Source organism: Dermacentor albipictus, chromosome 9 (genome assembly GCF_038994185.2).
Source record: "Dermacentor albipictus isolate Rhodes 1998 colony chromosome 9, USDA_Dalb.pri_finalv2, whole genome shotgun sequence".
Classification (NCBI taxonomy): Eukaryota; Metazoa; Arthropoda; class Arachnida; order Ixodida; family Ixodidae; genus Dermacentor; species Dermacentor albipictus.
In genome coordinates, this window is record NC_091829.1 from 65994843 (window position 1) to 66008578 (window position 13736).

A 13736-nucleotide genomic window follows, 5' to 3' on the forward strand; every position below is an offset into this window, starting at 1 on the left:
AGACTGTTCCGATTTTCTCGTTGATCATACATTGACGAATTAGTTGTCAGAAGACTACAAAGATTACCAGAGTGACTACAGTGGTTATGAGCTATAACACGTATGCTTGTGCGTATTATTCGACTCCAATGGTAGGGAAGACGACCGTTTTAATGGAAACACTCAAACTGAGAACCATCACAATCTCTCCTTTATTTACTCCATTGACAAATGAGGTGACTGTGTCCTTGCTGGCAGTGCAGGTTCAACGCCAACGTTCATTATCTTATGGTCCGTAAAGTACGTAGATGCATACTTTAGAAACGTGATTGCGTTACAATTGCACTGCATGCCGAGCCGCGGTGCGCTGGGCCCGTGCTGCTTCTTCCGAGGCGTACTTTCGCGGTCGACCACGTGACTTTGTAGACGCCACCGAAGTAGACGTTCCTGGATCCATTTCGCAACACGCAATGGAGACAAGCCAACGCGCGCGTCGTTTTTATACAAGTGGCGAGCACTCTCCCGTGACGTCACGATCCGTAGGCGCGCCGCGCTACAGGTGCATCGTAAAACGACTTCGTAAAGCAGTGCCACACTTTGAAGAATGCCGCCTCCTCCTCGCGCGCTCTGGCCGAGGCTGACGCCGCGTCGCTATTGGCCTAATAGCATCACGTGGGCCATCGCGCCGCGCATCAGCTCCATTTTAGCTCGAGAAGCGCCTACGGTGTGGCGAGGGGAGGAGCGCATGTTGGCGCCGTTGCTACGCTCGAGCAGTGTAGGCGCCGCCACGGTCGAGGAGAGAGCGCGAAAGAGAGGAGAAACAAGGAGGAGTGCAGGCGGAGGAGGAGAGTGTCGCTACTTCACGAGGTTTAGCTAGGCACTCTTTCGTCTCGCCGATAACACCTGCTGGTGTGGAGTAGAGGTAGCGCCTATGAGTCTCACTGCAAAGCTTCCTCGGGGTGGCCTGGGCTCGAATCCGCCCACGGGAAAACGCATTCCGAATTTCTCTTCAAATCTCTTAGTTAGGTGACCTTGTTCTATACGCTACATCGATCTCACACATAGCATACGTACATTCATACAAAGTTCCTTACAAAGTTATATTCCTCCTCGGAATTTTGAGAATGGCAGCCCACAAACAAATGTCATGAAACAAAACACCCACAACGCATGCCTTTTATGTTAATTATTCACAAAACCTGAAATATCAAACGTTCGAAACACTAACAGAAGATCGGCCCCCGCGCTTCTACCAAAAAGCTCGCCTTCGTGCACAGATTTCGCTGCCAGCGTCTCTCGGTGTTGCTTCGTCGATCACACATGTCGGTAAGTATACCCGTTCTCTGTCCGTTGTAATCATGTTTATCTTTGCAATGCTTCGGCAATATTAATGTCTTAAAAACTAGCCCAATTTTCAGTCATGGTCCATTTCACACAGCTTAGCGCGACGAGAGCCGTCGGTGGCGGCAAGTGTGAACACGCTGGTGCGTTTTGCGTTCGCCGTCGATGCACAGCAAACAGTCATGTGCCGGACTCAAGTAGAGTTCGGAAGCGGAAGGAATGTATACCCTAAAAGGAAGATTTATGCACGGATATGACGCTAAAACGACGACAACAAATCTGAGTGTTCGCCTTGGTAGCCCAAGCTCCGGAGCCGTTACATCTGCGCAGTCGAAGACAGGCAATTCCCGTGGCCGGGACACGAAGCTCTTGCGCACATGAACGGCTCCTTTATTAATGCTATAACTACTAGACCATAACGAATCAGCGTCGGAAATGTACAGTACTCAGCAATTGAAACGCAATACAGATTTAGGTGCACGTTAAAGGACCCCAGCTGGTCCACATTTCCGGAGACCCCTACTGCGGCGTGCTTCATAATCAGATCGTGGTTTTGGCACGTAAAACCCCATAATTTAATTTTAATGAAAAGCAATACTCGAAGCGCGCGGCTGCCATTTTCTTTCTCCCCTTTCTTGCGTCACAGATGAGCTCTAGGCGATCGCCTTGGGACCAAACGCAGTCGCTGTGCGTCGCAGAGGTTCTCGCTTCACAGACGATGCGTCAGCTCGGTGTCCCCAGCGCTTACCGTTTGTGAAAAAAGCGCCGGCGACCACGCGCTTCAGCTATCACGCAGCTTGTATCACCTTTCAATTGCCGTGGCCCGGCAATTGCGTTGTTTCGCCTGCTACGCTCGAGCGGTGTAGGCGGCGCCACGGTCGAGGAGGGAGCGAAACAAGGACTGAAGGCGGAGGAGGAGAGTGCCGCTACTTTGCGACGTTTAAGTGGTTTTATGCAGTCCACCCATTCTATGGTCCACCTCCTTCTTTGGCAACGACCTTGCCCCATTTATTCCTTCTTGCTGTGCGGCGCATTTCACGAGGCAGAATTGGGTGCTGTACTTCACTGGAATCCCAAAGTTCGCGCTACGACCGTCTATTTATGCTTTGCAGTCGCCATGCGTGCGGTCATTTGGTTGGCGGGCAGAGTACCTCCACAAGCGCAGTCCTTTGCTTGAATCGTCAGCTGTCATGGCGCGCGTCTCTGTACATAAATTATGGTAACGATCGTCGCCGCGTTATCCACGCGGCATGTTTTGTTGGTTGAGAAATGCTCAAACTTCGATGGCTTGCACTGACGTCATCGTAGTCGCCATGCTTGTGCACTGGTATGGCGATAAGCTGAAAGCGATGAACACCACATTTCTGCAGAACTTTATTACAGTGCGTACTGGCACAACTAAATGTTGTAATCTCTGCAAGTGCACATAACTGAGCTTGATAAATGACAGCATCGTTTAGCTCATCATCTGCGCTTCTGCATTCGAAGTCCCCCTTGTGCCACACACAAGTACAAAAAGATTTAACTTGCTAATGCCCGAAATTTTAACGCCATACGCATGATGCCACACGGACAAACCCAATGTCATTCTCCTTACCAATAGTGTTGCGCGTTCGTCAGATTTCATTTAACTGAAAGATGTTTACTCTCGATGCCATAGCTTATGCAGAGCAGCACAATTAAAGTATGCAAAACAGCGTCTTATTCTATAAAAAATAATTTATACTTCACGTTCAGCTACAAAGCTTCTATCACAAGCTGCATGCAGCGAACTTTTTCAGGTGGGCAGTGCAGAGGCCTTGTCGCAGCAGGCGCCATTTTGCTTCTGGGCTTTGGATTTCCTGTCAAATGTCATTTAATCAGGATGTATGGCAGCTTCACTAGGCAAAAAAGAAGGTCATTAGGGAACTTATAAGATTAACGTCTGAATGTAACTTTTTGTGCCTGTGTGGCAGTAGAAGCTCAAATTAATTGGCCCACTGCTGTTTTCAGCCATTTGAAACAAAACACATAGGCGCTCAAAACACAGTTTTGCTAAAAAGAGGGTGTTTTTAATTCCAAATGCTACAGTTGGAAGTGTGGATTTCTCTTTTTCCCATTTGTTACAATAGACACTTTTGAGGTATGGTACAAATGATTTCTGTCGGCAGTAGTCGTAGAGTGTGTGCTTCCTGTACAGGCTTATAAATATCTCTAAAATGAAAAACACAGCATCAACAACAAACTGGTTAACATGCAACAGTTTCAGTGCTCTGTCTAAAAATACAATAGGAAAAAAAGGAAAAGAAAGGTAAACCCGTCACACTATTATCCTTGTATTAAATCTGTTCCACACTTGCAAGTCAATTATCGCCATTTTACAAATTCTGCACAATTGATCTGCGACAGCTTGATAGAATGCGTTGACAAAGCAGCGTCTTGTATGTGCACCAAAAAGAAGAAACTCGGACACAGTTGTTACACACGCTGTGGGAGCGATGGTGTACCTCAGCACCTCGGGCGGCACTATGTCCACTGCGGTATGGCATGATGAGACATTTGAACTAGCAGCTAAATAAATACAAAACAAATAGCACAAAAAGAGGCAGTGCGCTACAAATGTATTAGTTAACCTTACCTCACCTCGAATCTGAAATGATCTGGAGCAACATTCCTCTTTTGAACGGAGCAATTCTACAGCTATGTAGTTCTCTTTTTTTTTTTCGTGCTGGCACTGAAAAACTAGTTTAGCAAACTGGCTTCTCCGGTGCAAGAGTGCCCTAACCTAACTACCCAACTGAGCACACATTTATGCCTTAGATGCTATATAATGTAGAAACTGAACTCACACAAAGTCCTGAACAATTTATTGAGGCATGTACTAAACTCAACCTGCTGTAGGTGCACCACTCATTGTCTAATGGCAAAAACGTCATTAGAGCAATAGCAAATGAAAAAAAAAGTAAACCTACCACATACAAGCAGGCATGTACGTTGATGGATCACGCGCTTTGGCTGTCATACTGAACAGAATAAATTAAGATGGTTGATAAGCAAGCAGCATGAATATGAATTCATTCGCTGCACGTACTGAAATACTGATGCCTTGTGTCGAAAACAAACACATAGATGGTTAATGCTTATGCTTAAGAGGTGTAAGCAGGTAACAGTGCAGCGATGAGATGCTTGGCAGCTCTTTGAAAACTCAGGTACAGATCTGAATGAAGCATGACATTGACCAATGAACGCTATAGGTGAAAAGGCTGCAATTCAATACAAACTTTGGCTGTGCAAGTACCCTGCTCTCAAGCACAAGAGCTCCCTCCAGAGTCTCAGAGTTCAAGTCAAACAAACTCAATCCCAGATTCAAGGAGTTGCAGTTTTGGCAGTAAAGAATGGTACACCAACGCCACACCGCAGTGGACATCTTGGACACAGGTACACATCTTTTGCGCCCCGCGGGCTGCTGAAGGGTGATGGAAATAAAATTAAGTTGGCCTGGTATTGCAGGCACAAGAACTCTTGGGCAGTGGGGAAGAAACGTGTGATGCTTTCTTTTAAGCTTCCGTGGTTTTCACAAAGTTATAAACGGTTCTTGCCTAGGCTCATCCATGCGAAAAAAAAAAAAAATTGAGTCTTCACAAAATACATGCCGTGTACGGCACCATCATCACCTGTCTGGAACTAAGGCTACGATGAGACATAGTCACACTGATATATGTTTGGTTACGCAAGAAAGCCAATGAAACAGTCCCACCACAATGAGGCCAAGCTTTCTCATGCTAAGTAACACACACCACACAAGGAAAGAGAGGCCCCCTCCACAACCAACTCACTTTGCAATTGAGAATGTCGTGCATTTCCATACAGTACCAGCAACAGAATGTGATCCACTACACATACCGAGTAAACCACACTGTGAAGAGAGAAAAAGAAAGAAAAGGTTGTGCTTCAACTTCAAAAAATGCCCAACAAAAACAGTGTCTGTACACATGAAAAATAAGAGCGAAAGAGCAAGAATGGAAAGAAAACGGGTGTATTTAAATAAGCGACGCTCCTTGAGAATGCCCACAACGCGCAAAGTCCTTGCAGCCGCAGCTCAGAGGGGATGTGCTCACAACACCCATTTAAAACAACACTTCCGGCGATCACCTCCAACAAACGTTCCAACATCACCAGGCATAACACAGCACACTGTATGCACTTGCAATCTGGCAGGCTAGGATGATCTTAAGTCTGCCCTGTCAAGGGCCCGTCGGCAACAAAGCACACAGTGTTCTCACTCCTTGCAGCCATGAAATATCACTGCTCTAATACGCGTGCAGAACTCCAGGCACCTCGCGTCATTCCCACAGCCGATCTGAGTTTGGAAGAAGCCGCCTTCCTACTTGACTACGATTTTGTTAAGGAAAGACAGAGGACGTTTTTTACACATTTGCATCATTTTGCCTCAACACTGATATACTCCATCCAGTACAGTAAAGTGTATGGCTTGCATCAACCTACAGGACAGCAAGCTGCCATTAACGCTGATCCTTCCATGATCCTTCTGTTTAGTTAGCACTGCACAGAGGGCAATCATCAGCAGACAATCTCCTGGCTGGTTTACGCAACCCACAGCTTTTGCTGTACTGCATGGAGTTTGAAAAGTGGAGTAAGGTGTGCTGCAGTGGTTCAGAAACTACTGTGTACAGATGCTTTCAGCACTGGTTTCCTGTCAGTGTGTTGCAATAAGCAACAGAAAAAGAATGCAGTATGAAACAATGCATATGTTAAATTATTACTCACATATTCAGCACTCCAAAAGGAGCTACTTTCGTTAAACTTCCGTATCCTATCCCATGGGTGCCTTCACTCTTGCTTGAGTGCTTCATCAATCAGAATCAATACCTCTAGTGTTCTTGAAGGCTGCTGGTGACATGCTGCTCTGACTCAGTTGGCTACCAGACGCAAAACAGTAGAAACCTGGAATGAACTTGGAGATCAACATTCCGATGGGGATCAATTATGTTTCAGTGTGCTGAGTAATTTTGACAGAGCTTCACTCAAAAAGGATAGATGCAACCACTTGACAGGTTTATAACAGGTAAAAATTTCAACAGATGATCATGATTCCCTATTTTGGTAGCTGCCACTCCTGCTGTACAAAAGTAGCCTTAAGGATTCCAGATTAAAGCTTTCTTTTGCCAGGCTCCACCCTTCAACCCCCCCTTTTTTTCTACTTTCAGCCTGACTAGGCAAGAACTCAAGGCAGCACACCGCATGCCACAACTACGCAGTCCTCAAGAAACGCACATCAGCTATGGCTACATCAAGAGATTGTAGCCAATTATTCGAAGCCATTCAGACAATGCAAGCTTCGCAAAACTCTGAAGCAGTAGGGGGAATCCCGCAAGATGCCAGGTGTCACATATAAGGCGTAAACACGAACAGCGTGCATGCTATCAAGCTGAAACTTCCACCACCTTTTCTCGTACCGCAAACCATACATGACTCGACACGTTGCGTGATGGCCAAGCCTACTTGCTTCCTTATAAATAGGTTTCCTACATCATCCATGACCATATGCGCACTGTTCCTACATTGAGGCTACCGGAAACACGAGTCTAGCGAGCAAGCTTAATCACAACACCTAACTACTTGGCGGCCATACCAACGCACAACGTCCCCTCTTCAAACTACGGGCTTACCTCAAAGAGAAGAAAAAAACATGTGTACATATACAAGCTTCTTTCTCAACATATCATTTTCCTCTCACCAAAAGGAAAGTGGGACTTAATCCCTGCTTGATTCTCGCGCGCCAGCACTAGAAATGCTATTTACAATACTGTGCCATCTTCCATCACCAAAACTGCAACGAGAGCAAGGAAGTAAAAAAAAACTTGTAATGCTACAGCTATACACACTCGGAAAAGGGTAGCGTGTAGACACGGCCACAGGAAAATAGAGATTGCCAATGTAGCAGAGACTTGCACACGCATACACGGCGGCAAGCCCATGCCCGCTCACGCTCCTCTAAAGTTGACCCAGAGCAACAGAAGAGAAGCTTGCGAGCTCATCTTTTCTAGCAGCTGACAGTGCACGAGGATTAGCCCTCCACAACAAAGCACAGCACTTTCGCACAACTCCTTCACCTTAAAACAATGGATGCTAAAACGCACACGCACGGAAAAGAAATGTTTACAACATCGTGGCATGAATAGACAATGTACAAGCTATGCATCAAGTGGCAGTGTTCATTCTCAGGTGCGTGAGTTTGCGGGGTCCTCGACAAGACACTACTCGCGTCTCTGACAAAAATATGCACAGACCAGACAAAAGACAGGAAGGTGTCAACCCAACAGAATGTGGCTACGACAATAAACCTTGACCAGCGAAGGAAGCAATCTGCGCAACTGCAACGCCCGGAGAAGCATGCGAGTCCAACAAGAAGCAGTGTCTTCAAGCACGCCTCTAGCACTAGATTTCGAAAGAGCAAACACTAGCGTCAAACAAAACAAACCCTGCGCTACCTCTCCCATGTATAAAAGGCAGATGCCCTGAAAAAGTTGAAGCATCCTGGCACAGGTACACATAGTGGGGTTACATACAACAAATGCCGGCAGAGAGGATTTGAGGGGAAGTAAGCAAGGTGTTTTGCAGCACACGATGGTAAAAAATAGCAATCGGAACATGTAGCCACATCATAACCTGCCGCAGAGAAGGAAGTCTCTTGCTTTGCTTGGCAACACAAAGGAGAAAAACAACCGTAAGGGAAAGAAAGGGAGGGGATCTTCTTGAAGAGGGTCTTTCAGGTCACTCGTTCACAATTGGCATCTTGGAGTGCACAATCGAAGGGTGTCGGGAGAACCACAGTGCACAATGTTCTCAGATGCAAACACTGGCAGTGATTGCTTTTTGCTTCTAAAATTAACTGCTGGCCGGGCGACGCGGAATGATGCACGGAGGAAAAGCAGGTTGGAGAGAAAAAGGCAAATAAATACACGAGGAAGCAAGCTCGTCAATGTCAAAGAGGCCAATTGGCTGGAGGAGACCTTTACACACAACAAAACAAGAAAGACGTCAGCCAAGACACGTACGGCATCACAATGTACAAATTTGCAGCGTAGCATAGGAAACAGTTGGATACGCTGCCAAAGTAAACACGGCGAGTGTCTTGATTAACGTTTGAACGCACTGGCTGCCTAGATCTTAGCAGGTTTCTTTGAGCAGAGCCAAGGGTGCTGACATCGCGATTGCGCTTCATTGGTGCCTTCGCACACCATGAAAGAGGAAAAAAATGGCTCCTCTTTAATGAGCAGCTAAAAGCAGCTGAAGCTTTCCGAAACCTTAGCCATGTAACAATAGACAGGATTTCAAACCAAGAGATGTAATCTGCATTGCTTTTAGCTGTGCAACTTGTCGCTAGTAATTGCCACGACACTTCAATCCTGTAGGCAGTATTGGCCTCAAGATTCGGGAGACAGTTTACTCCCTCTTGCAAGCGTCATCAGCCGAAAGGTGCAGTTTCGAAGCATTGCTTGTGAATGGCAACTAGTAGGCAATTCAAAGCTGGCAAGCTCAGCACACTCTGCTTAAATGTTGCTTCAGCGAAAGCTCTAGCTGTACCCAAAAGCTCCTGAACCATAACCTGAGTGCTCTCAAAGCAATCTCATGCACCTCTATGCTACTTTCATCCAAATCTCAGCTGAAACGGAGTAATAAGTGTGAGACGTGACAGTCAAGTTATGTTAAGACCAAAAAGTAAAACTCCCAAGTTGCCTGGAAATTGTGAAAATTCAAAAGCATTTCTGCAACTTGCAACTTGGCCACTGTGCAGCAAAGAACAGGCAGTATGGTTTCCAAATACGTTCAGTACGAAAATGTGAAACGTGAAGCTGTAAAGTAAGAACTCCTCTGCCTCTATGAAAAGGCTGCCTGAAGGTGCCGTTCTTAGCATTAGAGCAGCTTCCAGTAATTTGGCCACCCCAACTTAAACAAAAAGGTCCGCTAGTCTGCCACTGAAGGAAGACCGGAAAAACAGAAAGCCAACAAACAGCTGACAGCAAAGTCCCGTGCGGACTAACCAGCAGTCATGCAAATGAACACATTTTGGTCTCACTGGCTCACTTTTTTTTGGTCTCTTGGTTTCGCAACATTGCAAGAAAGCATCTACAAAGATGCAATTCTTTTTTTGGCTTTCATAGCACCTGCACTAAGTCTGCTTGTCAATCTGAAACAAAAAGCAAAAAAACTAAGCATGGAAGCATGCACAGCCTGTTAGCCCTGCAAAAAAAAAAGGGACATTACGTTTTGCATGAAATTATCCAGCTTTTGCGAGCACTACTGTGCACAAACTGCTTCCTTAAAGAATGTGTACAAAACAGTTAAGAAAAAAAAAAAACGAAGACCTTTATTTCCCTGCTCCCATGTTATGTGGAAAACAAAGAAGTTAAAGCTGGGAAGGGGAAACAGAGAGCAAGGACATGAACCAACTAGAGGAAGAACACTACGATTCACTCTTCTGACTAGTTTTGCATCAAAAATGAAAAAAAAAAAGTTGGCAGTGCTCTGTCTTTAATGAGCTACAGTGCCTATCCATGGCACGCTTTGGTTAGGGGAGGGGAAATGTTCGAGGAAAACAATAATGCAATAAATACAACAAGCAAACGGCACAGAGGAGGGTTGTTTTCCGGCTGTTAACTGAGGGCCTTAACATTTTAGACAAGCTTTGCACACGATTAAAAAAGCAGGCCATCATGGAAACAGCATAAATACACTTGGTATAAGCATTCCAGTACCAGAGCTCAACAATTTCACAGCACACAAAAGCTTCAATGCGCTTGCTGCTCTGTAAAAAACATTGGAAACCAGTTTGCCACACAATTCAATCAGGTGCCACAAGTAACGGCGCATATATGCAGACTCCATAGCTTAGAGAGACTCCATAGGGTCTGCAAGAGCCCTAGCATGGTGGGCAGTCCACAAATTGGTGACCGATTTCACGGCCATGTTTAAAAAGTCTGTGTAAAACATGCTTTTGACCGTGCCGGGCAACCCTCCAATAAATTCTAACAGACACAAGAGGCACGAAAGACCAGGGAGCTGCACAATCAGGTAGACCCCTGAATGGTCACGGACAACAACAAAAAAAAAGCATTGCCTATTTCCAATTCATGCATATGACCATGTGTAGTTCAGAGGCCAATTACAAGCCATATTATGTAAGCCATCGGTCATGGCATTCTCCTTTCATTTGCTTACCACCAACTCACTCTGCATCAACAGCTCGTGCTAAATAAATAGCTAAAAAACAAAAAAGTTAATAGCATGCACCACAAAACATGGTTTCCTGAAAACAGTCTGTCATGAATGCGATGCACTAGTTTTAATGCGAGAGCTTTTCACTGGCCAGTGCCTAAATGTGCAACACCCTGTTCTAAACAGAACGGAAGTGCTCCTCCCCTCCCCATAAAAAAATAAACAACAAGAAAAACGACACGGCGCCTTTCTGAGGAGAAATCCGGAACTCGAGGAACCGAACGATGACGATGGCTCCCATCACCTCTTCACTTTCCAGCGTCAGTCGTTGGCCCGCAGAAATTTAAAATGGAACAAAACAAGATTGTTTCAAACACGTCTGCACACACTTCTGTCACGTAGGATCATCAGGCATCGACCGAACTGTGTCCCAGCGACTCTGCGCTTGTCGCTTCGCTGACGGGCGCTGTGGCAGTGTGGGGGTGGCGATGGTGAGAATCTCGTCGTTTCCGCTTGCGGGTCGAGCCCCGGTGACGCCGACGTCAAGTCAGGTAGTGCTGTGTGTGCACTGTGTGGAGAGCGAAAACAGGGTGCCACATCATCAGGCTGTCAGTTGCTACAAAGGCGCAAGCATTGCTCAAAGAGGCCACCGACGTCCTTGAAAATGTTCGGTGAAACTGATTCCTGAAGGCTGCGGCTTATCACACACTAGTGAGAAATGGAAATTAAGCCTTGCAAATGCAAACGGTCGCACGGTGCTGAAAACAAGTCAAAGGAGTTGCTTTGCTCACTCCTTGGTAGGAGCAGGAAAACTGCCACAAAAATTATGTCTCAATCTAGAGAGAATTCGTTGCGAGTATGCTACAATGAGCCAACTGCCTCTGCATAAAACCTCTTATGTACCAAGGGAAAAGCAACTAAACCTTCTTCTGGACGAAGCTACTTATCTGCAATACTTTGGCGTAGATGTAAAAGAAGCGCAAGGGTGCTGTCATGTAAAACTACTTCAACTGATTTACTTTTCTGTGAAACAACAGCAAGCTAGCGCTACGTTGTTCTTGCTAGTGCTGTTGACACTACTAAAAAGTTCACTCGCTTCTTTCAGTTTAATCAATGAAACAATTGTCCCTTACGCACCTTTCCCTTCAGTCAACTTCACTGGATACTTAAAAGCACTATTCCATAGCACATTGTCCACACACTATGATGGTGGACAGCTGCATGTTCAGATGATCACTGCATCCACACGAACAGCACCAGTCAAGTTTACACTTTCCATTTTGCACAACTGGAAGTCACACAAGCTGAACTGCAATGATCAGAGCAGAAGTTCAAACAGTTGGATAATGTGATATGGCCTAAGATTTGGCTCTCCGGATGTGAAAAGTACTTGAGATAAAAGCTCAGTGACGCAAGTAAGCTGCATTCATGGCACAAGCATCGCATAATAAAGAGGCCAAATCAACTCAGACTGCAGAGGCAGCCTCACCAGGATGGGGCATCTTGTGAGGCGTCAGTCCTGGCGGGTGCGCGGCGTAATGGGACACTCGCTGAGCCGACTCCAGGGGTAGCGTGTAAGGCCCTGCCGTGTATTGGGGTGGGGCCAAGTGGGGGCGGGGCCTGTGCTGAGGCGGCGGCTCAGTTCCCGCTGTATGCTGCGAAGCCGGATGGCCAGCTGCTGCAGCAGCCAGTATGTTGGGTGGGGGCACGGTGAAGTTGCACGGGGGAGGCGCCATGGAGGTGGGGCCAAGGAATGGGGGCGGAACCGATGTGTCCGGCAACACCAACTGCGACGGGTTGTACACGGGTGCTGTGCGTGGAGGGGGCGGGGGAGGAGGCATGTTGAAGGGTGGCGGCACTGACACGTTGGCCACCAACGGTGGCGGCAGCGAGCAGTGTGGTGGCGGAGGTGGTGGGGGAGGAGGGGCCGCTGCCATCTGCGGCGTTAGTGGGGGTGGCATCGGAGGTGGGGCCAAACTGGATGACGTGACCAGCATTAGGGGTGCCTGCGGTCGCAGTGACGACGAGTCGAGGCCGGCAGCTGCGTATGACACAGCGGCGGCATACGACGATGCAGGGTCTGAGCGAGATGGTGCCCCCGGAAGGGTTGTGGCCGCCGGCTTCTCCTTGGCCCAGTCCCAGAGACCGTCCTTGTCAGGAGCAACGCCCACCGAGGAAGCCTGCTGTTGCTCGGAGGTAACTGAAATGTCCCGGGTGCCGAGCCCTAGCTTGTTATACACGGTGTTATCAAGCGGCGGGTGCGGCGGGTCGTCGGTGCTGGAAGTGCCACTGCGTGGCGTGGCACGGTCAACATCGTCGCCGTCGTCCTCCTCAACAGGGCTGCCGGGTAGCGGGCTTGTGGACCGGCTGCGCCGGCTGAACGGGCTGTCCACGCTGCTGATGGGGCTGTGCGGGGGCTCATCGTCGCGGCGGACACGGTGCGAAGGCGGCGTAGGTGACAGCGGCGTGCGCGGCGTGACGGGCCGCTCGGGGGAGGCAGATGGAGTCCGAGGGGGCGTGTCTGGCGGGGTGCGCGGGCCCCGCCTCTTGGGCAGCGGAGAACGGCCGGCCGTCGTCGGCCCGCCCCCCTTCTTGGAGGAAGAGGAGCAGGGGGAAGGCGCTGGCGGACTCCGGTGCCTCTTGCGGGCCGTGGGCGAGGGCGGGCCCGCGTTCACGGCCTTGATCTTGATGGACAGGCTCTCGAGCTGCGTGCCGCTCTCCCCTCCGCGGTCCTTCCGGTGAACCCTATCGACCACCCACTTCTTGTGCGGCTGCTGCTGCAGAGCTGCCTGTCGGGGGGCCTCGCAGTGCTCCGACGAGGACGATGAGGACGAAGACGATGTGGAGGACGACGAGGCCCCACCAGTGGTGGCCGCTGGCTCCTTTCGTGATGTGGCCGGCACCGACTCAGGCTGCTGGTTGGAGGAGGCAAGTGCGACCAGTTTGTCGAAGCCGCTGCTCACGCGCGCCTGCCAATGGTGGCGGCCATGCGACGAGCCCTCGGGCCTCCGGGACAGTGCTTCGGCTTTGATGGTGAACTTCTCTATGAGGGGAAAGGGGGCAGCAGCAAGCCGAGGGGCCAAGCAGAATGCCATAGGGGGAAGGGAAAAGGGGTAGGTGCCAACAGGGAGATGGCCAGGGGTGCGTGAAGTCAAGGGGAAAATAATGGTGCAAGGAAAGGCAAAGTGATTTGAACA

At 48.4% G+C, this 13736-nt stretch overlaps 1 protein-coding gene across 3 annotated transcripts in view; it reads right to left on the reverse strand.

Moving 5' to 3' along the window:
- Window positions 1-3344: 3344 nt before the first annotated feature.
- gpp (DOT1 like histone lysine methyltransferase grappa) overlaps window positions 3345-13736 on the reverse strand; it is a 65837-nt gene continuing 55445 nt past the window's right edge. For all 3 annotated transcript variants that reach the window (XM_070526275.1, XM_070526276.1, XM_070526274.1), the window contains 2 exons: window positions 12029-13582; window positions 3345-11107 (listed from right to left, as the gene is read on the reverse strand). In XM_070526275.1, coding sequence (XP_070382376.1) covers window positions 11082-11107; window positions 12029-13582 — 1580 coding nt within the window. In that variant the 3' untranslated portion in view covers window positions 3345-11081. The remainder of the gene's footprint in view (window positions 11108-12028; window positions 13583-13736) is intronic.